General features: G+C 52.2%; 8 protein-coding genes across 8 annotated transcripts; 4 read left to right on the top strand and 4 right to left on the bottom strand.

Annotated features, from left to right (window-relative positions):
* Positions 1-20: 20 nt before the first annotated feature.
* On the top strand, positions 21-4,049 carry GUITHDRAFT_134760 (hypothetical protein; the record flags this gene model as incomplete). Its single annotated transcript, XM_005838197.1, has 11 exons — positions 21-737; positions 781-875; positions 981-1,284; positions 1,537-1,787; positions 1,890-1,965; positions 2,158-2,841; positions 2,956-3,143; positions 3,188-3,253; positions 3,275-3,368; positions 3,411-3,845; positions 3,942-4,049. The coding sequence occupies 11 exons, from the start codon at positions 21-23 to the stop codon at positions 4,047-4,049; spliced, it is 3,018 nt and encodes a 1,005-aa protein (XP_005838254.1).
* Positions 4,050-8,115: 4,066 nt separating this feature from the next.
* On the bottom strand, positions 8,116-8,915 carry GUITHDRAFT_157234 (hypothetical protein; the record flags this gene model as incomplete). Its single annotated transcript, XM_005838196.1, has 2 exons — positions 8,116-8,190; positions 8,232-8,915. 2 exons carry the CDS (start codon positions 8,913-8,915, stop codon positions 8,116-8,118), a joined length of 759 nt encoding a protein of 252 aa, XP_005838253.1.
* A 1,003-nt stretch (positions 8,916-9,918) lies between these two features.
* On the top strand, positions 9,919-10,858 carry GUITHDRAFT_151027 (hypothetical protein; the record flags this gene model as incomplete). The annotated part of the gene is made up of 1 exon (XM_005838195.1): positions 9,919-10,858. A coding segment is annotated over exon 1 (788 nt), but the record flags the coding sequence as incomplete, so codon positions are not given.
* A 228-nt stretch (positions 10,859-11,086) lies between these two features.
* On the top strand, positions 11,087-11,738 carry GUITHDRAFT_46404 (hypothetical protein; the record flags this gene model as incomplete). Its single annotated transcript, XM_005838194.1, has 5 exons — positions 11,087-11,212; positions 11,258-11,350; positions 11,421-11,469; positions 11,520-11,581; positions 11,631-11,738. Coding segments are annotated over 5 exons (438 nt in total), but the record flags the coding sequence as incomplete, so codon positions are not given.
* A 563-nt stretch (positions 11,739-12,301) lies between these two features.
* Positions 12,302-12,596, bottom strand: GUITHDRAFT_103187 (hypothetical protein; the record flags this gene model as incomplete). Its single annotated transcript, XM_005838193.1, has 2 exons — positions 12,302-12,539; positions 12,574-12,596. 2 exons carry the CDS (start codon positions 12,594-12,596, stop codon positions 12,302-12,304), a joined length of 261 nt encoding a protein of 86 aa, XP_005838250.1.
* Positions 12,597-13,884: 1,288 nt separating this feature from the next.
* Positions 13,885-14,393, bottom strand: GUITHDRAFT_134757 (hypothetical protein; the record flags this gene model as incomplete). Its single annotated transcript, XM_005838192.1, has 2 exons — positions 13,885-14,277; positions 14,319-14,393. 2 exons carry the CDS (start codon positions 14,391-14,393, stop codon positions 13,885-13,887), a joined length of 468 nt encoding a protein of 155 aa, XP_005838249.1.
* Positions 14,394-15,542: 1,149 nt separating this feature from the next.
* GUITHDRAFT_151026 (hypothetical protein) lies at positions 15,543-16,666 on the bottom strand. The gene has a single exon (XM_005838191.1). The coding sequence runs from the start codon at positions 16,647-16,649 to the stop codon at positions 15,579-15,581; it is 1,071 nt and encodes a 356-aa protein (XP_005838248.1). The 5' UTR covers positions 16,650-16,666; the 3' UTR covers positions 15,543-15,578.
* A 743-nt stretch (positions 16,667-17,409) lies between these two features.
* GUITHDRAFT_51889 (hypothetical protein) lies at positions 17,410-17,703 on the top strand (the record flags this gene model as incomplete). Its single annotated transcript, XM_005838190.1, has 1 exon — positions 17,410-17,703. A coding segment is annotated over one exon (294 nt), but the record flags the coding sequence as incomplete, so codon positions are not given.
* Between the last annotated feature and the right edge of the window lie 3,240 nt (positions 17,704-20,943).

Here is a 20,943-nt window from a genome sequence, read left to right as displayed (position 1 = left end):
CTCGGGCTCCCAGGTTCAACATGCCTGCTCCCGAGATCAGACGCCAAGAGTCTGATCGGGTCTTAGTGGACGCGATCCGGCTCAGGAAAAAATCTGCTAAGAACGTCGTGTATGGGAAACGAGCGCAGAGCCTTCCTGTACTCATCGATCGTGCTGAGAGCTTTGCTTCGCTGTCCTCGATGTCACAGAGTGACCACAATCCTTTCAGTAGCAGGTGCTCGTCATTCCTAGTTGTTGACGATTATTCGGATGCTCCCATCTCGGAGAGCGTAGGTGTGGACTACATCCATTTCTACATCACCAACTCTCCTTGCTTCAATCTCTTCTGCATCCTGTTCGACGACAAGCTCCGCCCGCTGGAGATTGTCTCTCATCAGCACAGGAGAGCGACGAGCTCAAAGATCATCTACAGAACGAGGACACCCGAGGCGCCGCCGAGGATATGCATGAACGTGGAAGCCATCTCCACTTTCGTCACCCACATCGTCTTCTTCCTCAAGTCCAACGAGAGGCTGCCACAGCAGCAGGAGACCTCCGTGTCGCTGCACGTCATGAAGTCGGATCTGCAAGAGATGATCTGCTCCTATGACGTGAACATGCTGTCGGGCGAGCAAGGAGCCGTTGGGGACGCGGTGGTGTGCTCCCTCTATCGCAACGACAAAAACGGCTGGGGGCTGAGGAGCGTCTGTAAGACGGTGAACAGGACAGTCTTCAGGACGCAGGCGCTTGTGGAGACCGTGAGGTGACGTGGCAGGCGTGACATGCGCTGACTACGGGCAGGTGCAAGAATGGATGCTGGAGAAGAAACTCTTCCGTCCGTTCCAAGTGCATGTGGAGTACTGCACTGCTGCTAGGCCTTCCTTCTCCCTCTCTGGGTGAGGAGGAGAAAGACAGGGAGGACAGGATAGGGAAGGGGAGGGAAGGAGGAGGAGGAGGCAGGAGGATGGGCAGAGGAGGCGAAGGAGATGACAGTGTTGCAGATCCTCCAAGACTTTCGAGAAGATTTTCTGCCAGGTGAAGGAGCTGCTGGAAGAGCGAAGTCGACTGGTGAGGGTGTACGGGAACGAGGAGAAGAGGGAGAGGAGGAAGCCGAGGATAGGAAGCTTCGAGGTGGAGCTGTCAGGATTCCCTGGGGAGGGTGGAGGAAGGAAGAAGCTGTTTTCCAAGTTGGAGGAAGAACATTTCCCGGATCCTGCGGAGGTTGTGCGGAGGTTTGAAGGAGCGCTGAAACAGATGCTCCTACCTGCCATCTCAACTTTCATCCGCGCAGCTCGAGATGTGCAGGTGCTTCGAACAGGACGGCTATGAAAACGATGGTGGTGGTGGTGATGATGACGATGATGACGATGATGATGATGATGGTGGTGGTGGTGGTGGCGGCGGCGGCGGTGATGATGATGATAGCAGTGATGATGATGGTAGTGGCGGTGATGATGATGACGACGATGACGACGACGATGATGATGATTGAGACGTGGTGTTAGTTACCATGGCGACTTCGAATCTTACATTCACATCATGCTGACAATATTTCAGTTCGAGGTGATAGATCAAACTACAAATCAGCGAGTCCACAAGGTCACCGCCGATTTCTACATCGTCAAGGGAGGCGTCGAGCATCAGGGCAGAGAGAAGGAGGGAGGAGGCGAGGAGGAGGGCGAGGAGGAGGGCGAGGAGGAGGGAAGCTATCAGGGGAGGGAAGGAGGGGCTGGTGCAAGTCGCTCCTTCCTTGGGTCGTACGACTTCATTTCGGATGATCTTGTCCTCCTTGTCGACTCGAGGTACCGGTGAGTCATGGCAGGTTGAGAGCGAGGACGAAAGAGAGAACGGGGAGAGGGGAGAGGAGAGAGGGGAGAGAAGGAGGAGAGGAGAATGAATCATTTTGTCAGGGTGAAGTTTTCATGTGAAGGATATCAGGATAATGAACAAGTGGTTGACATCCCAGAAGACCTCAGCGATGGTCAGGTAGTCGACTTCTACTTCTACTTCTCCTCTCCTCCTCCATCCTTCGAATCCTTGCACTCTGCCCTGCCCGTCTTCCTGGCTCAATCATTTTCATTCTTTATCTTTCTCCAAGCTCCAGCCGACCTTTCCTCCTCCTCCTCCCTTCCCTTTACTTCCTTCTCTTCCCGCTCTCCATCCTTATTTCTCCCGCAGGTGATCACCGTCTTTCTGATCCCTCAGCGAGTAGTCGTGCAAGGACGGATAGTCGTCCGAGAGTCTTCCTCCTCCTCCCCTCGCCGCGCGCTTCCTCTCCGCAACGTCATCGTTGAGCTTCGCAGCGGCAGCGACGTCTGGGCGGTCGCACCCAACGAGCAGGACGGCTCCTTCCAGCTCCCCGTCCCCCGCGGCTCCTTCATCCTCTCCATCCGCTCCAAGGAGTATGTCAGCAGCTCCCCGGAGCTGCGGGAGGGGAAGAGGCTGGAGCTGCGAGGGGACGCAGACGTTGGCGACTTGCTCCTGCGCTGGTCGCCCCATCGCGCTCGCACGCTGCTGACCATGGAGAGGCAGGAGAGCGATGGAGCTCAGCTGGAGTTTCTCCTCAGCTCTCGCCCTCCCTTCTATCGGCTGAGGCTCAAGGAGGAGGAAGAGAAGATGTTCCGCCGCCTGTGCTCGAGACTCTCTTCCATGCGCTCACACCTCCTCTCCTCGGGACCTCGGGGCAAGGAGGATGAGGAGGAGGAAGCGATGGAGGAGGAGGAGGAGGAGCGATGGAAGAGAAGGCTAGAGGGGGAGGCAGAGACTGACTCTGCTCCCCGCCCCTCAGAGATTCTTCGATCTCTTGCTTGCAACCTGCTCTTTGAGCAAGAGATAGTCTGCCCGTACACTTCAACCCTCCAGGTCAGTGAACTGGCCCACCCCCTTCCTTCCCCTTCCCCTTCCCCTTCCTCTTTGCATCCAATTGCTCCACTTCGCTTCTCCGCTCCTAACCTCTCCGCCTCTCTGTTGTCTCAGGTGTTTCGTGGAACCACATCCCGCGGTCCCACCTTCTTCATCCTCATCCTCTTCCGCTCCTCCTTCAACTGCGCCTGCGACCTTCAATCCTCCCACCTGCTCGACTTTCACCTGGACGTCTCCCCGCAAGACTCCAGCACACAGAGTCTCCTCCTCCTCCCCCTCCGCCTCCCCCACGCTCTCTTTTGGTCCTCGTCTCCTTCTTCTCCTCTCGAGCTGAGAATTTCCCCAGCTCGTTCACCCCCAGCAAGGAAGCCAGCTACGTCATCACTGCCAAACTCCGCGGGCAGAACCTCAGGTTCTCACCTCTTCAGATCAGGCCTGGAGGTCAGTCGGAGGACGCAATCTACTTGTGGGACTCTCCTCCTCGGTTTTTTCCCTCCCCTCCTCCTCCAGCCAGCAGGCGACTTGAGGTAAGCACCAGTTCTCTTTCTCCTTCCGCTCACTTGTTGCAGATGGAAGTTGGTATCCTCCTCCATTCTACCCACCAGCTCTGGAGAGACGGCAGCCTCCTCCCCCTCTTCCTCCGACGCCTCTCAGACCGTGTGTCCTCTGTTTCCCTGTGCTGGTTCCTCCTGCTCCTGGAGGGTGGTGCAGTACAAGAGCTGCGCATGCCAGACGGGACGGTCGTGCCGGTAACTGCATGCGAAGACGTGGGGGAGGCTCTCGTGCTCCTGAACAAGAGGGACTGGAAGCGCGGCTCCTGCCGTCTAGTCTTCTATCTGAAGAGCTTTCCTGGGGGAGCGGAAGGGGACGAGGAGCCTTCGGGGAGGAAGGAGGAGGAGGAGGGAGGAGAGGAGGAGATTCTCAACCCCATCACCTCCCAGCTTGTGTTGCAACTTCGACTCATGAACGTCTCGCTCCACGTGCTCGGGGGGAGCGCGAGGAAGGTCAAGAAATTCCACCACCACCGCCGCCACCTCCTCCCATTCTCCCTCCTCTTCCTCCTCCCCTTTGTTTCTCCTCTGTTCACACGGAAACGGCAGGACATCAGCGAGTGGCTGAGCAGCTGGACTGGAGGGTCTTTGTCCTTGGTGTCAGCTGGAGACCTTGAGCAGAAGGCGCGTCAACCCCCTCAGCTCGGCTGCAGCTAACTTTCCACGGGCAGATGGGCGAGCGGATGGCTACGGCGGCGAGCTACGAGGTCTACGAGGAGGCAGTCGCAGCTGGCGCCATCCTTGAGGTGTTTTCACGCTCCAGCTGCCTGCGGCTCATGGCAGAGCAGCGCAAGCAGATTCAAGAATCCTTCTCCTCCTCCAGTAACAGCGACTTCATTCACCGAGTTCTACGACTCGAGGTGCTGGAGGCATGTCACCTCTCTCAGCTCACTGCCCAGCAGCCCTCCAGCTCTTCCCTCCGCGACTTCCTCGCAGCGGTCGGCAGGCTCCAACGCCGCATGGACGAGGCGAATAGGGAAGACTCTCCTCCAGCTGCTGCTGACCTGCTGCCTCAGGCCTACCTCCAGCTCCGGGCCCGCGCCAACTTTAGCTCTTTCCTAGTAGCTGGTCCTGTCTTGTTCCTCCAGCTCACGCTGCCGGCCAGGAGGACGAGAACGACGAAGGCATCCTCGGAAAATTTGAAGTTCTGCAAAGAGGTCTCCTCCTCCTCTTTCTCCCTTTCTCGGTGGCTGACGCTGCAGCTCAGCCCTCGAGGACGTCGACTGTCTTCTCTTCGCTGCCCTTCCACTTGTCAATGCATGAGGCTCTCAAGCGTGCCCCCGCCCCCGCCCCCGCCCCCGCCCCCGCTGTCCTCGGTATCCTCCTCGTCCCCGCGGCATCCCTCGATCCGCTTGTCCCTCCCGTGGCGTCGAGTTGTGATGACCGCGGCCTCGAGCATGCGACATGTCGGCAGGAGGCGCGTGAGGCATCGCGCCGTAGCCTCCCCTCTCCGCCATGGGCATGTGCTGCCCTCCGCGCCCTTGCGAGTAGTAGGCAGCGCGAGCAGCTGGAGGAGGAGATGAGAACAACAGAGGGAGAATTTAGGATCTCACCTGCTCTTGACATGGGCTGAGGGGTATGAGGAGGAGGAGCGCTAACGGGAGCTCCGATGGAAACAGAGCCTGTGGCTATGATCGCACTGTCGAACGGCATGGAAGGAGGAGGAGGGTGGTGTCCCATCCGAGCTACAGGTCGGTCAGCGAGCATGGAGCTTCGACACCCTCCTCTCACCTGCATGGCCTTCATGTGGAAGTGACGTCGAGATGTTCATGCGCCCGAGCATTCGATGTAGTCCCGCGAAGTCGTTTTGACCCTGAGCAGGACCAGGAGCAGGAGCTAGAGGACGAGGAATCATTGGGGTCGCGCTGATGACCGCCGGATCCTGCGGGAAGACCGGAGCATGATGATGAGCCGATCCCGCGGCAATGATGGCGCTGTCTTGAAACACCTCGCGACTCTGCCCGTTGACCTGGTGCTGAAGGATCTTGACACCGTTGCCAGCATGAGGGTTAGGAGCAGGAGCACTGCGAACGGCGTTCCTGTTCACGTGCTGCCTCGGCGCTTGATTGGACTCGTGGAACTTGTTGTTCCCAAGGATGCTATTCTTCCAACTGGCTTCCGTCGACAGCTTGTGCTTGTTCCTCGATCGGTCGCTCAGGCACAAGACGCTCTCCGCGTTCATTCTGTAGCCCCTGAACTCCGAGCACCTCCCCCCGAGCGTGTTGAGTGACACGACCTTGTGGTCAAAGACAACGTCGACGAATGAAGATTCGACACAGACGACCGTCCCTTTCGCTCCGAGAGGGATCGGACCTCCTGCCAGCACGTTCACCACTCGGTCACCAGCTTCCAGCTGCTGAAGATCGCTGGAGACAGCCGCTGGGACGACATCATGTCGCGGCAAGATGACATCTGCAGGTCTCAAGTTTTCCTTCTTCGTGACTTTGACAGCTTTCTTGACCATCTCAATAAGTGCATCTGCACAGACTTCTATCTTCTCGATGATGTGAGTGCCACATGCGACTACACTCGCCGAGATCAGGGGGAGTCTTGCGATCTCTTTGCTCTTGATCCACTTCTTGATCTGCGTGAGGTACGACGAAGGATCTTCTGCGTCTTTGAAAATCTTAGCCGGGTCGATCTCTCGCATATCACTGTCTGCCTGAGCAAGGCCTGAAAAGAGGAGTGGAAACTTTTCTTTGTACTCGCCAATGACATCAAAAGCTTTCTGTGACAACTCCCATTGGGTACCCGTTTTCCTTGCGTAGCCTGGCATGCAAAAATTCTTCTTGTCAAATTTGATGTTCAGCCCTACATCATCTCCTCCTTTCATTCTCAGCGAACTGGTGATTCTGGACATGACCAGACCTGAGATGCGTAATGCCCTCGAAACTTGCTGGATGTCAAACCAAGCCATATCATCATCAGCCAACAATCTTTCTCCAAAGAATTGCTCTTCATATTTCACCTGCAAAGCAAGTCAGCCAATATTTATATGAATAAAGCAGCATTTCTTACGCTTGGAGTGACAGTCAGTTCAACGAGCAAACTGCCGTTGGCGTTATCCTTGACAGTGCATACTTCACCACGGAGCGGTTTGCGTAGGCAAATGACTTTGGAGCCGATAGGGTAGGTCGACTTGAAGTCTTTTTGACTGTCTTCAAGCTTCTTCTGGAGTTCCGGTGCACAGGTTGACGAAAGCTGCCATGGAATTTCTGACGACTTTTCTTCAAACCTCTTCATGATTTTCCCATGGGGTGACAGCACCTTTCCATTGATAAATGCTACATCCAGCACAACATCGATCGGCCCCACGTCTATGCCCTTCTTCGTCAAAATATTACTGCGGTGTAACTCCGAATCCCTTGAAAACTTCCACGAGGTCTCCTCCGGTTTCTTCCTGATATTCACGTTTCCATGAGGGCCTTTGATGGTCCAGTTGCTATCAGACACAGAGCGAATGGAACAATCAGTAAGGTAAGGCCACCCAACGAGAAACTCGCTGCCAATCAGATCCTGGAACTCCGTTGCGGATCTCTGTGGAATCTCATCGAAGACGATGACAACTGAGTCTCGACTGCTCGGCCTCCCGAAAATGTTAACTTTCGCATTCATAATCTCGTGGTGAAATTTATGTGGACAAGAAAAGAGTGATGGGAATCCAGCCTCACTGTCTTTACCGACCTTCACGCCGTCGCAAAGGACTGGCAAGAATCGTCCACCTCTCTCAATGGCAAATTCTGGCCAATTGTACTGAGAAATCCGACAGCATGTTGGAATGAGATCTGGCAAGTTGGGAATGGGAGAAGGGAGTTGATCCAAGACGCTTTCATCATACTCATACAACTTGTTGTAGCCAAAGCAGTTTCGTTTCTTTTCCTCATCAGAGAGTAGAACCTCTGAAACTTTGTCGTGCTCGGTCACAAGCAGATCAGCATCGATGAAGGGAATGACAGCAATCCCCTCCCACTCAAATTTCTTCCCCTCCATGTCCACCTCGAAGTCCAAAGGGTAGAAACCTGCTCGATTCAACGGGGAAACTGCGCTGTCCATGAGACAAGCGTACGCATCAGGGAGCAATTTGCGACTAGCAATGGGTAGGACACCAAGAAGCTGTTGAAAGGGTTTGAAAGGCTTTCCCAAATCGAATGATATCTCCATCTCTTCGAGTTCAATCAAGTCTGAAGCGAAAGGTGTATGATGATACGGATAAAACCACCCCCATGAGATGCATCCATTGTAATAGTAACTGTAGCACCACATAATCCCCTCAATGTAATGTTGCCGCAAAGCTTTGTGTCCTTCCACGTCATTTGAACGCAATCCAAATTTCCTCATGTAGTAGGCTTCCTTATATTCCTGAAATGCCGCTGCGTCAAACTCTCCCCCACCAAACGAGGAATCGCCCTTCGAGTCTTCAAGCTGTTGTTTCAACACCCTTCGTTCAATATCAGCCACTTTGGGAAAGAGCATTCCCAGCCGCGGCAGATCAATTTCACCACAAATGGTCAGGTAGTCGCCCCAGACTGGGAGCAGCTCTTTGTAAATTTGTACCAAATCATTAAGAGCCCCCGTGAGAATGTCTAAGAACGGAAGATGCGGCAAGAAGTCATTGCCAATGAGATAGCAAATCAACACGAAATCATCTACAATACGTTCCAAGTTCAATCCCCCCTTGTCAGCAAACACCGGAGCCACATCTTGAAAATCCAACCAGAGATAATCACGCAGGATTCCAATATGAAGGAGCTGAAAACCTTTGGATCGGTTCTTCTCCTCTATCTCCGCCTTGTTGGGCCTGTTGGTAGTGCCATCTTTGTTCCGTCTTGGCGGCCTGACATCATATGTTTCCCTTAAGAGCGCAAAGTGCGGCTCGTGAGTCGCGAGAGAGAGCATAATCAAGTCGGCATCATTCCCGAAAATACAGTGACGAAGGTTTGAAGGCCAACTTTCTTGACTTTTCTCTCGACGGATGTATTCCATAATCTTATGTTCACCTTCACCAGGCACTTCAGCTCCAGACAGAATAATCTTTGCTTTGGCCCATATCGGGTCGTCCTTGATCTTTGACTGAATGAAATAGTTGAGGAAGTTTGTCAGACGGGCCATAAATTGTGTTCCTGGCGTAATGCAATTCGAGTCGAAAGGATCCTGCGGAATTTCTTCCCCTCGTTCTCTTGCATTCATAAGTGACTTTGACAGTTCAGACGCAGCACGAAACCTTCTCTGCCTTTGTTGGTTCATCTTTGCGCGAGGAGCACAGCCATCTACAGCAAGAAACAGCAATCTCTGTGGCCTCACCACCTTCATGAGCTCATCCACAAACTTTCCTATGGCCACGAACATGTCGTTCTCCGTCATCCTCACCACTTCGCCGTCGTTTCCGTGCGTACATGGATGAATGATCCCGTTCATGTCCAAGTAGAGATTATCAAACTCAGGAAATATTGTACCAGCCTTAATGTCCTGGTTGATGAGCGGATATCGCTCTGACAGCCAGCGGAAGAATTTGGGGATACCCATGGCGGGAAATCAGATACCTGCAAGGCATGTCAGCAGATTGTTTGGCATGACCGATCAATGTCTTTGAGCCTTGCATCATATCCTCTCAACGCCAGATTTCTGAATGTATCCCAGGTTACAGCTCACTCCTACCGAAGTGTGGTGGCCTTTTTGCCTTGCTCTGATGAACAACATTTTTCTATCTCTCTCAAGCACTCGACATTTAAAACAGTTCATGAACATCAGCAACGCGCTTTATGGCGGCTGCTCCTTGTCCTCTCCGAAAACGTTTGGTCTTGTGTGTTGTGTGGAAATCGTTGCAGCATGATCAAACAACAAACTTGATCCAACATCCTCTCCTGTTACCATCTTAGCTTGGTTCTTCAATTCTAGAATTTGTCGTCTTCTGCTCCCTAACCTTTGCCCTCCCCTTACAGCACAGCTATATCTGCAAATGCAGCTGAACGCTCGAATCAGGCTTGCGGCTCCTGCCATGTGTACATCCACAGGTGACTCTTCCTTCTCGTCCTCTTCGATCACTCTTTCCTTCTCTTTCACTCCTCCTCCACCTGTCACTTTCTCTTCGTCGCCATATCTCGTCTCTTCCCCTCCCTATCCTCTGCCACCGCGGCGTTGACGCCATTTCGCAGGGATACGTAACCGTCTCCAAAACGGATATGTAACGGGCTCCACCTTGTCCAGTTGGGGCGGGCCCGAGTGGTATTTTAGATGGCAGGCATGTCGTGCTTGGTAATATAAATGGCAAGCTAGCGCATGCTCCTAAAGTAGCTGTCTGCTGCCAGAACTGAGGGGGTAGGGGTGGGGAGGAATCCGTGAATGGGGGTGGTACAATGCTTGCGTTTTACTGGAGCTTTTCAGAGGGGGTGGGGTACTTTGCCTTTCCGTGCAAATATAGGGTTTCTGAACGTACCAGCTGAGTCCATCTTTTACTGTAAAGGGGTACCTTTTCAGATGGGGTTCTGTATACCACCGGTGGTACCCGACACCCTGTTTCCCCAACTTCCTCCGGCATTATGGCGCGGCCTCTGAAGTTCGTGCGGGAGGACCTTGCACGCGTCTCCTACTCGCCTGTCCGACCCCTGGACGTCATCTCAGCCGAGATCGGTATCCCTCCTCACCAGATCGCCAAGCTCGATGCCAACGAGAACCTCCATCCGGTCCCCACTGAGATGATGGAGGCGCTGACCTCTGCCCTCACGTCCTTCTCCAGCGGCTGCTCAGCGCAGATCTACCCCGATCCCTCCCAGACTAACCTGAGGGCGGATATCGCAGCCATGCATGGAATCTCTCCCGATCGTGTGGTGGCAGGAAGCGGCTCTGATGACATTCTGGACATTATCATGAGGCTCGTGGACACTGACTCTTGCATCATCTGTCCCCCGACGTTCGGCATGTACAAGTTTCTGGGCACCATCATGCGCATCAACATCATCGAAGTCCCCAGAAAAGAAAACTTTCAAGTCGATGTGCCTGCCGTGGTCAAGGCCATCCGCGAAACAAAGTGCAAGCTCGTGATGCTGCCAAGCCCCAACAATCCTACGGGGACGATTCTTCCCAACGAAGACATCAGGGTCATTTGCCAGGAAGACTGCCTTGTCGTGATCGATGAAGCCTACTCAGACTTCGCTGGCGTCTCCGCTGAGGAGCTGCTTGACGAGTTCCCTAACCTCATTCTCTGCAGAACCTTCTCGAAATGGGCTGGTCTTGCTGGGATCCGCGTGGGATACGCTATCGGTCACCCCGATTTCATTGAGCGAATGCTGGCAATCAAGCAGCCATACAACGTCAATGTTGCTGCTGAGGCCATGGCGAGGGCTGCGCTGAAGCATAGGGAGAAAATCCTCGTGACGGTTCGTTCACTGCTGAATGAGCGGGAGAGAACGATAGAGTTCCTCAAGGCCTACAAGTTCCTCAGCCCGTACCCGACGCACTCAAACTTCGTGCTCTGCGACGTGAAGGGCGTGAATGCTGCTGGCATGAACAAGTACCTCCGCAAGAAGGGGGTGTTGACCAGATACTTTGGAACGCAAGGAGGTCAACTGCAGAACAACATCCGTATCTCCGCTGGACGCCCTGAAGACACCGAGAGACTTTTCGAAGCTCTCCGCTCCTTCGAGAAGGATCGATTCGATGCAGGAGCCTGTGAGGAACTCAGGAAGCACAAGGATGTCGAATGCTTGCTGTGGGATATGGACGGTGTGCTCGTCGACGTCTCGGGCTCCTACAGAGAAGCTATTCTGAAGACCGCTGCCCACTTCGGAGCGAACATAACGCACCAGGATATTGGAGCTGCGAAGGTGAAGAGTCATGGATGGCTGGGTTCAGGCTGAGACGATGTGCAGGCAAGAGGAGGAGCAAACAACGACTGGAAACTTACTTACGACCTCATTCACGCTCACAAGAAGACTGACGGGTCCTCCCCGACACTGGAAGAGGTAATTATCGTTCACCCTTGTCCACAAGAAGTTATCAGCTCTGTTGCGGTTGCTGACGTGCCTCGATCAGGTGACGAAGGAGTTCGAGCTTCTCTACCAGGGCACCCCAACATCTCCTGGTGCTTGTTGATACCGAAAGAGCGACAGTTGTCGTGATCTCTGTCGGCAGGATTGAAGAAGTTGGAAACTCTCTTGCCATCTTTGAAGGTGTTGGAAGAGTTGTCGAAAAAGGTGACCTACAACATAATTCACTCCCGGCAGCATAGTGATTTCCTCTCAGTACAAGATGGGGATAGTGACGGGAAGGCCAAAGTCAGATTGCGAATATGCGCTGCAAACTATGGGGATTGCACACATCTTCCAGCATTGCGGTTGTATGGAGGATGGGGTAGGAAGCAAGTGAGAGACGGCGGAAGGGATCTGACTGGACGTCAGATCAAACCAGACCCTGCGCCTGTGAAGAAGGTTCTTGCGGATCTTGGCTGCACCACAGCGCTGATGTAAGAGCTCTGGAGCTGTGTGGGACGACTGTAAGAGTGTCTCAGGTTCGGAGACACTGTCGATGACTGCCGAGCTGCCGTTGCTGCTGGGATTAAGGTGAGAGTTTTTATGTCAATCGAGCCTCTTCTCAGCGTCTGCACAGGCTATCGGAACTGTGGCTCCCGGTCACAGCAGAGACGCGGACCGTCCCATCCTGATTGAGGCTGGTGCTTCCCTCGTGCTGAGCGAGGGGGTGGCAGAACTGGAGGCCCTGCTGTAGTACGTTGAAAGCTGCATACCGTGCGACACTTTGAACAAACACTGTAACGACCGTGCTTGACGCGTTGAGCATCTAACGTGAGAGGGAGCCACTGATATATAATCAGTGTGAGAAAGACTTTTATTCGACTGAGAGCGAAACAAATTGCTGTCGAAACGATGTATGAGTAGTTGAAACAGGTATGAAGAGGATCAGCCGGAGCATGTATTGGTTGCTGTTGCGTCCATCTGGTCGGTGCTGACGCACTTGGCAACGCTCTCTCTCACTGCCTGCACCTCGTTTGTGTCGCAGCATCCCTGAGCATCGTAACACAAGGCAGGAACCAGGCTCGCAGCGCTTCCAGCGGAAGCAGAGGCTGAGCACATGCTGAAGGTGGACATGAGAAGGGAGAACATGCTGCACGCTGATGGGATGGGCGACCTCTTGTTCCTGCTAGCACAGCATGAGTCAAGAGAAGAGATACCAGAAGAATTGGATCAAACACATGCAAAGATTCGCTTCCTCACTTTAGCCTTCCTTTCCGTTTACGGTAAACAACTACCCACCTCCATACTGACACAAAACCATCTTTTTACATCTGCTGCTCCACAACCCTCCAAAAAGAGTAGGAATGCAAAGGCACAAAGCTCTCTTCTAGAATGATATTGTCTTCCGATGCATCATCGTAGAACGAGTTTGCAAGTGCTCAAATTCTATACAATTGTTTTCCATTTGGTCTTATCTGATGACGCCTCTGCTTCTCTAATCTTGCGCAACTCATTTCTCACAGTTTATTCTAATGAATTTTCTGACTTCTCTGTCTCTGTCAAACCCCCCAGCTTACCCTGCCTTGCCTCAATTTCTCGTCAACTTGTACTCAACTTTCCAAGTGCTCCATCCTTGCTGTGCTGTTCTGCACAAGTGTCTTTCTACCATTCACCCGCTATGACTCCACGCTGGTGTCATTGGCTCTTTCCTTGATACCTCCTCTCTCTCCCATCCCTCCGCCCTCTCCTCTCCTCCTCTCTCCACCTCTTCCCCTGCAACGCTGAAACCAGAGGAGTCCCAAAAGCGACATTCAGGCAATGGACCAGGGGTAAGGTAACAGTAAAATGGAGGGTGGTGGTCATGAAATAAGCGGGTAGTGGTTGGATAAAGAATGGGTAGGTGTAAAATTCACCCCTCCTTCTTATATCTTTAGAAGGGGTGTGTGTGTACCGGAAAAGAAGATTGCTGAATGGGGTGGTTAAGACCAACCTTGTTCACCTAGGGGACATATGGTACCAAAATAACCCCCCCCCCCGGGGGTCCAGAATTTTTCAAGGTCCCTTCTACTAGGGGTCGAAGGGGATAGAGAGTGGGGCCAAGGGGGTCTATGGTGCAACGGCTAGTGTGGAAGGGTTCAGTTAAGGCCAAGGGTCCATCAAGGCTCAGGGGTATTTTGTGGGTCCGCCTCAGGATTAAAAGTTTTATTCTTCTGGCGAAAGTTTGAGCAAAGTATCGCGTTGACTCACTGAGTCAGTATGAGAGAGTTTAGGTCAGTGTTGATTTTAAGGTTTAGGGTGAAGTAGTCGAATGAGATTTCGTCCAAGGTTGAATGGAAAGTGTTTCTGAAGTTTGACAAAGTCTGTTGTGTTTGAATGATTTGTGTTTGTCACGATGTTGTGTAATGTTCAGTGATGTTGCCATGAAAGTTTTGAGTTTGTAGTAATGTATTTTGATATATAGTCAATTAGGAGAAGGCTAAAGTTTTACGCGATGTTCTAAGTTTTACGCGTCGGAGTCGGAGTCAGAGTCAGAGTCGACATCGAGACCTGTATCGGAATCGGAATTGAACTCGGAAGTGACGCTTATATGGGAAGTCAAAGTCGATATCTGTGGTATTCTGCGGATCGATGAGGAAGGTCTTGATGATGATGTAGAGAGTTGTTGTGAGGTGGGATCTGTAGATTTGCTGGAAGTTGTATACTTCGGCCCATGATGAGGTAAAGGTGCGTTTGTCGGCGTTGTAGATGTTCTGTGATGGCAAATCACTAAGGAATGCGAGGAAGATTCCTGCGAGAGCTGTGAAGGTCTGAATGTGGAGTTGTCCAATGATGATATAGTCCAATACGGCCTTTGCTGGGACGACAAGGTTGAGCTTCTCTGCGAGGAATCCGTCGTATGCGGTTGGAGTATCGATGTGTGTCTGAAGCCTGTTGTAGAGAGCTGTGGTATCGATGACCAAACCGGGTTGAATGGGTTGAGGGTTGTGTTGGGGCTTTGAATTTGTTGATAGTCCGATGGAGTGATATCGAGTCCCATGATGAGTTCAACACATCGGTTGCCACCGGTATGACATCACCAAGACGTTTTCCCGGGTCGCTTGTGTAGAGGTTGTAATCTCAGTACTTCGGTTCTGTTGATCTTGTACAATCCATCCAGGTCTGAATCAGTTGGTAAATCGAGGAGCTGTTGAACAAAGAGATCTGCTTGTTTTCTGATGGCTCGCTCGATGATGTTTCTGGAGTACAGATCGTGTTGTTTGTGGAGGGGGCCCGGGGGAGGCTGAAGATGATTTTGCTGACTCTTCAACGGTTGGGAACAGCTTGTCCAATGATCTGGAGAGGTTTGGGATAGTGTTGAACTTCATATCCGAGATTGCGCAACGGGTGATGAATGCGTGTTGTTCTTCATCTTCCGAGTCTGTGGCTTTGACGGAGACTGTGACCATGGCTGTGACTGGAGGTTTGTAGATTGGAGAACGTTGATGTATTCTGTTGTTGTCTTGGTGGTGTTCTTAGAGTGGCAAGTTGGTTTGCTTCAAAGTCGAATTCTTCAAGAAGAGATCTTTTCACCTTGCGATTTGGAGTGGCAGGAGTTGAATCTGTGTCGCTGTTGTCGATTTGGTCGTGTCTTTTGCACCAACATCAGAATACACCCTAATAATAATACCAACAACAATACCAACATCAGAATACACCCTAATAATAATACCAACAACAATACCAACATCAGAATACACCCTAATAATAATACCAACAACAATCAACATCAGAATACACCCTAATAATAATACCAACACATACAAACAATAATACCCTAAAAACACCCTAAAATTCACCTAAAATTCACCTAAAATCCCCTCTAAAACCACCCACCCCCTCCAAACCCCATCCAAAAACGTACTTTCACCCAAGAAAGGGTGGGTACTGCTATATAAGGCCCCTACAAATTGAAAAAATTTTCACATATATATATGAAATTTTTTTAGGAAGAAACGGAGAAGTGGGGAGGGGGGCCAGGCCGGGGGGATGGCAGCCTCGTGGATGGCGGAGGGCGGAGGGTGGTGGATGATGGGAGGGATGATGATGTTCGGTGTGATCGTGTTGCTGATGAGGAAAGAACAAGAGATGATCCGCTTCAACATGGGTGGCGAAGGCGACAAGGAGAACGACTGAGGATGAGTGACGTATGTTATAAAGTCTTTATTACGCCAGTGTCGAAGGATCAGTCGACGTGAGCGTCGATGTTTGAAGGTTTGAGTTTGAGGAGAATCTCACTTGGGAAGTCTAGCTGGACCAAAATTCTATCTCCTTCCTGTCCCGTTACCATCCCAAGCCTTCCGTTGTATTCGGGGCGTGCAGCCAGGCCCACCACCCGCACTCTTTTGCCCACGTAGATGTCGTCTCCTCCTGTGGATCCTCCTCCAATATGAGCCCGAGGACCACTTCTGGAGTTTCCGTTCTCGATGCCCAGGACGGCAGTCCTGACAATCATGTACCCACTTGCTGCCACGGACCCGTAGAGGGCGATCAAGTAGGTCGCCACCATGGAGATGGCAGCGATGGAGAAGAGAAGGAAGGAGACGACAGCAGTCACGGGATCAGGTTGGTAGCTCCTGACCACATCCCACAAGTACCAGATAAACGCCAGCAATGCCCCGACTAGTCCCAGTGTGAAGTTGAAGAGAACTTGTATCACGAAGCGGAGGATGAATGACGCGAGGCCCTCGTCCCGTCCCATTGAACCCAAGCCCATGAAGAGCAGGTCCCACATGCTGGCTCGCTTAGCAAAACCCTTCCCTTGAGCGAACGTTCCCCAGAACAGCTCACGTGCCTCTTCGACTGCATACAAACTCAAGATTCCGACTTTGGACTTGGCCTCGGACAGAGCCTGGAACTGCTGGCTCTTCGCCTCTTTCAGCTCCTTCTGAAGCTTCTGCAAGTTATCATAGGCTCGCATGCAGGAGCTGTCGCAAGAGAATCCCAGGAAGCCCCTGCTTTCGTGATACTTCCGGCTATGAGCAGCAACCTTGCGTTCGAGCTGGTCCACCATCGAGGTCTCATACTGTGCTTCCTGCAACAAGCGGGAATATTCCTCGTTGGCACCTTCAGAGGGCATCATTCCAGTCGCAAAAAGCATAAGGCAAAGCCCGAGGATGTACAGGAACGTCGTTATTGGGAATTTTTGAACGATTGCCTTCGCTCCTCTGTAAACGACGACTTGAATTGGAGGAAGGTCTTCGGCTGTAAGTCGAGTTGGAGTGTGCCTGGAAACATCTCTTCTTCGCCCATCCATTCTGACGGAAAGATTCTGCGAAAGAAAAAGAACCATGTCAAAGATTCAACATCACAAAAGGTTCAGCTTGCGTTTGAAAAAGCGAGAGTGACCCACATCAACAGTGAGAGCAAATGCACTAGAAAACGAGAGACAAGAATGCAGGAACAACCATCAACTGAAATCAAACATACACACAACAAGATCAACTCTCTTTTATCTCCTCCTTCAACTGCTCGCGCTCCCTTCCCGCCTCCCCGGCATGACTCATTGCCCCTAGCCTCATCCCCCCTCTTCCCCGAAAAGTGAAGTAGTGGCCAGAGTAGTGGCCAGGCGGCGCCGTGACTGAATGATAACCGTTAAACCGTTGTAACCGTCGAGCTCCGGAAGTCACTTGGCGGGAAATCTTGTGGGGTCAGTACCTGGACGAGGAGGAGGCTCGGATGCGAGTGGAGGGCGCCGATGGTGGGGCTGGGAGCCTGGGAGCAAGTCTCAAGTCTCTTGGCTTTCATCTCGAGGATGGCTGGCTGCGACAGGTGAGGTCTTCACTACCGCTGTGTGAGATGAGAATGCTTGCAGGCACATCGAGCATGTAGAAGAACGGGGAGAGATGCCGACAAAGAACTCTATGAGCTCGCGCTCTACTCCGATCTCAGACTGTCAGGCAGAGCTTGTCTGCCTCCTGGGATAAGGTCTATGCACAAGCAAACAGTGAGCGGAACATTCGTGCTCCAGGTAAGAATAAAATGACCGAGTTGGTCGCTGTGTGAAACAGCATTTTCAGATCGACGAAGTCATCAACATCTCAGAGCCGAATGAGCACCGATTGGCAGATACGAGAGGAAGGATGTTGAAACTACTTCTCACGGATGGAACCGAAAATATTTGTGGGTTGGAGTTGAATGAGATCCGAGATTTGAGCGTGAATTCTCCCGCGGGTGTGAAAGTACTTGTCAAGGATTTTGAGATGAGACGCGGTGTGGCTCTATTTGGTCCGCACAATCTCTGTGTTCTTGGGGGTATGTGCTCAGATCTAGAGAAGAAGAGGCAAAAGGCCATGGCCGAGCTGGAGAAATCCAGGAAAAGACTTCAGTTGATTGCAAATGATCCTATGGACGACGAAATCAGCAATCAGGAGGATTTTGATGCCAACCAGCCAAGTCGGCGACGAGAAGTGAATGCGTTGGCTCAATCAGGGAGCCGAATATCTGCCAACGACTTCATGAGGAGCACGAATCAGAACAGGGGCAATGTGATTGGTGAAAGGATTGGTGAACCCGTGTACGAAACCCTCGACCGATCTTCTGCTACCACTCGCTCTGAGCATGCGCCTCTTTCGTTCACTTTCTTAAATGACGAACAGTCAGGCCCTGTTTCTGAAGTGCAGGATCATCCGCCCCATTCTTCTGAACACGACATCGTCATGTATGAGGAGCTCGATCGAGCGGCGGCGGCGGCGGAGGCAGAAGCGGTGGAGGAGGAGGATACAGCAGATCTGATCTCCGAAGATCCGGCTTATGCCATCATGCTGGTCCTGCCTCTGCTTTGATGAGATTGCTCTGAATTCTAGTGTGCAGGAAGCCGAGGCCGAAGAACAACAGGAGCGACCTAGAGCACCTGCAGCAGCCAACGTACCAGCACCGAAGGAGGCGGACCGATGTGAAGCTATAGAAGTCAACCGAAGTCAACCATGTGCGCAACTGTTCTACCTCATCGATCTCAAAGACCAGAAAGACTTCCAGAAAGCTTTCCGAGTGAAAGCAGCCGTTACCCACGTGGTCAAATTCTTGTTTGATGGAGAATTCTCCTTGCTCGTGGGAATCGATGATGGTTCACAGACAAGCACCATACAATTACCTGACGCCATGGTTGCTTCAATCATGGGGATCAGCTGCAGGTGAAGCATACATCATCGCGTGCCCTTGTTGTTGAACTTGTTTATTTCAGAGAATATTGTTCGTTAGATAAGAAGGCAAAAAGCACATGCAGGTGGGTTCGCTTGCGGCTCGCACCAACGCATGCTGATTGTTGTTATCAGACACAAGTTTTCAGCTAGGCTCACTCATCTCGAGGGAGTGTTCACTCTAAGAAGAATCTCCAACGCGGGTTCGGTGAATGATCATGGGGCTCCTGAATGGGAGGTGGTGAGTTTAGATCCCGTAGGGCGTGAAGATGCTTATTTTTTCCTGCAACGATGCAAGAATAGAGCATAGAATTCAAGTCGATCGACTCCTTTTCTCTCTTCTCGACGCTTCCAGCAGTCTCGCTCGATGTGCATGAGCGCACAACACAAAACTTACACGAGTCGATGAGGAGCTTGATCCGCGTTCCTCTGACCTCTCCGCCTGAGTCATCCTGGTCTCAAGAGCCCCTCTCAGAGTCTCGTTGCTCCTCCTCTAGCATGCTTCCCCTGGCAGCGCCAAGAGCTTTGGAAAGGAGAGGTGGGGGCGGGAGGTGGAAGGAGGAGGGAGGGCGCCGGTGTGAGGCCCAGGGATGGCGGGAGGGACGGCCAAGGCCATGGCGCGCGGGCTGGCGTTGCTGAGCTGCCTGAGGCTGACGAGCAGGTCTGCTGCTGGAGGTTCCTGTGCTCGATTGGCTGAAGGATGGCAGTGTGTGGAACTACCAGTGCTCTCAGAGTGACCAACAACATGCTGGGGCTGTTAGGGTTGGTGCTTCGCACCCCCAGCGCCTTCTGTGACTCCTGTGCTGCAGGATGTGCGCAGCTGCTTCCAAGACTCCTTCCACCGCCGCCTGTCCTACATGGGTTCAGATCGAACTTGACAACGCGTGCTCCTCATGCACACAGCCGACATGCGCATCCAGACAGTACTCCGCAGAGCAGTTCAACTTCTTCCAGGGGTATGATGAGACCTCCTCTGCTCTCTTCGTGACCACAAGGAACTGGGCAGGGCTCGTCCTCTCACGCAAGGCGGAGCTGTGATCGATTGGACGAGCGAGCTTGAGACGTGCGGGGGAAGATACACCAAGTACGCCCAGCTCCTCTCTCACGCTTGTTGAGCTACTTGCAGATGCAGTCTGGCCAAGTGTTCGACTCAGTGGATGCTGATCGAGAGGTATACCGACAGCACATGCTCGACCAACCCGTACGAGATCATCTACCGCAAGGCCACGAGGAATGCTCTCGTGAGTTGAGTGATGGAGGAGGAGGCAACCTTGTCAACGGAATTTGCTGCAGCTGATGAAGGTCGACCAACCATGCACACCCCTCAATTGCCAGAAGAAGACCTACTTCAACAAGATCACCTATTATGAGTCAAGGTTCCTGTCTGTCTACTGATCATCTTTTCTCTGAGAAAAGCATCACAGGATTTGTACCAACCAGCTCTTCTCAAATCCATCTCAGTTGACGTCCTTGCTAACGCCTGATGCGACATACCTCACGACCTTGTAGACTCTTTATTCGCTCTGGAGCTTGAACTGACCTCACAACAGTTACTTCTCAGAGACGGCAACCAGTTGTGGCGTTAACAATCTGAACGCGATTCATCTGGTTGGACAATCGCAGTGCATTCCCTACATGGTTTGATACCCGTGACACGATTCCTCGTCCTGATTGCATGCAGGACATTTTCACGGATGCTCTTCCGTCAAGTGAGGACTACTTGAGCTACACTTGCAGCACCAGAGCATTGTCTCACTGTCGTGACAGCACCGTATGCAACTTCGTCGCTGTCTACATGAGTCTGACGAAGTTTCAAGTGTTCCAACTGTTATTCCAATCAGACGTTTTCGTCGACGTCGCAGCAGTACGTCTTGGAGATGCTTTTGAACTCGTCCATGATCTCCTCGACTTGTGACGCTTGTCTTGGTTTGCTGCAGATGCACTCAAATGAATCAAAATATGACGAAGTTAGCGATTCAAAGCAACGCACAGCTCTGTACTTCTCTCATCATACAAGATTTCTACAGTGATTCGACGTGTACCAATGTGATTCAGCAGGTTTTATACTTTCACTCATGCCAACCCTGACTCTTTCAAACCATCTGATAGCAGGAGCCGCCATCACTTCAGCATGCAAGCCTCAAAGTTGTCTGCCGCTTGACACGAGCAATACCAGTCAAGGCACCAATTACATGTCGGTCTACTGCCTTACTAACTTCCCTTCTCCTCCTTCGCCGATTCCTGGCAAACTCGTGAGATTGATCTCAACCCTCCATTGTCAACCCCACGTGCTCAGGCCGCCCCGTCGAGATTCTCTACACGTTGGATAAGTGTGTGACGTTGAGCTGATTTTGTGTATCTGATGAGTTGAGCAGCATGTGCGTATGGAATACGGACACCCCCCTCCCTCCC

The sequence above is a fragment of the Guillardia theta genome, assembly GCF_000315625.1.
Source record: "Guillardia theta CCMP2712 unplaced genomic scaffold GUITHscaffold_12, whole genome shotgun sequence".
In the NCBI taxonomy this organism is placed as follows: domain Eukaryota; class Cryptophyceae; order Pyrenomonadales; family Geminigeraceae; genus Guillardia; species Guillardia theta.
This window is presented reverse-complemented; position numbering and strand designations above follow the sequence as displayed.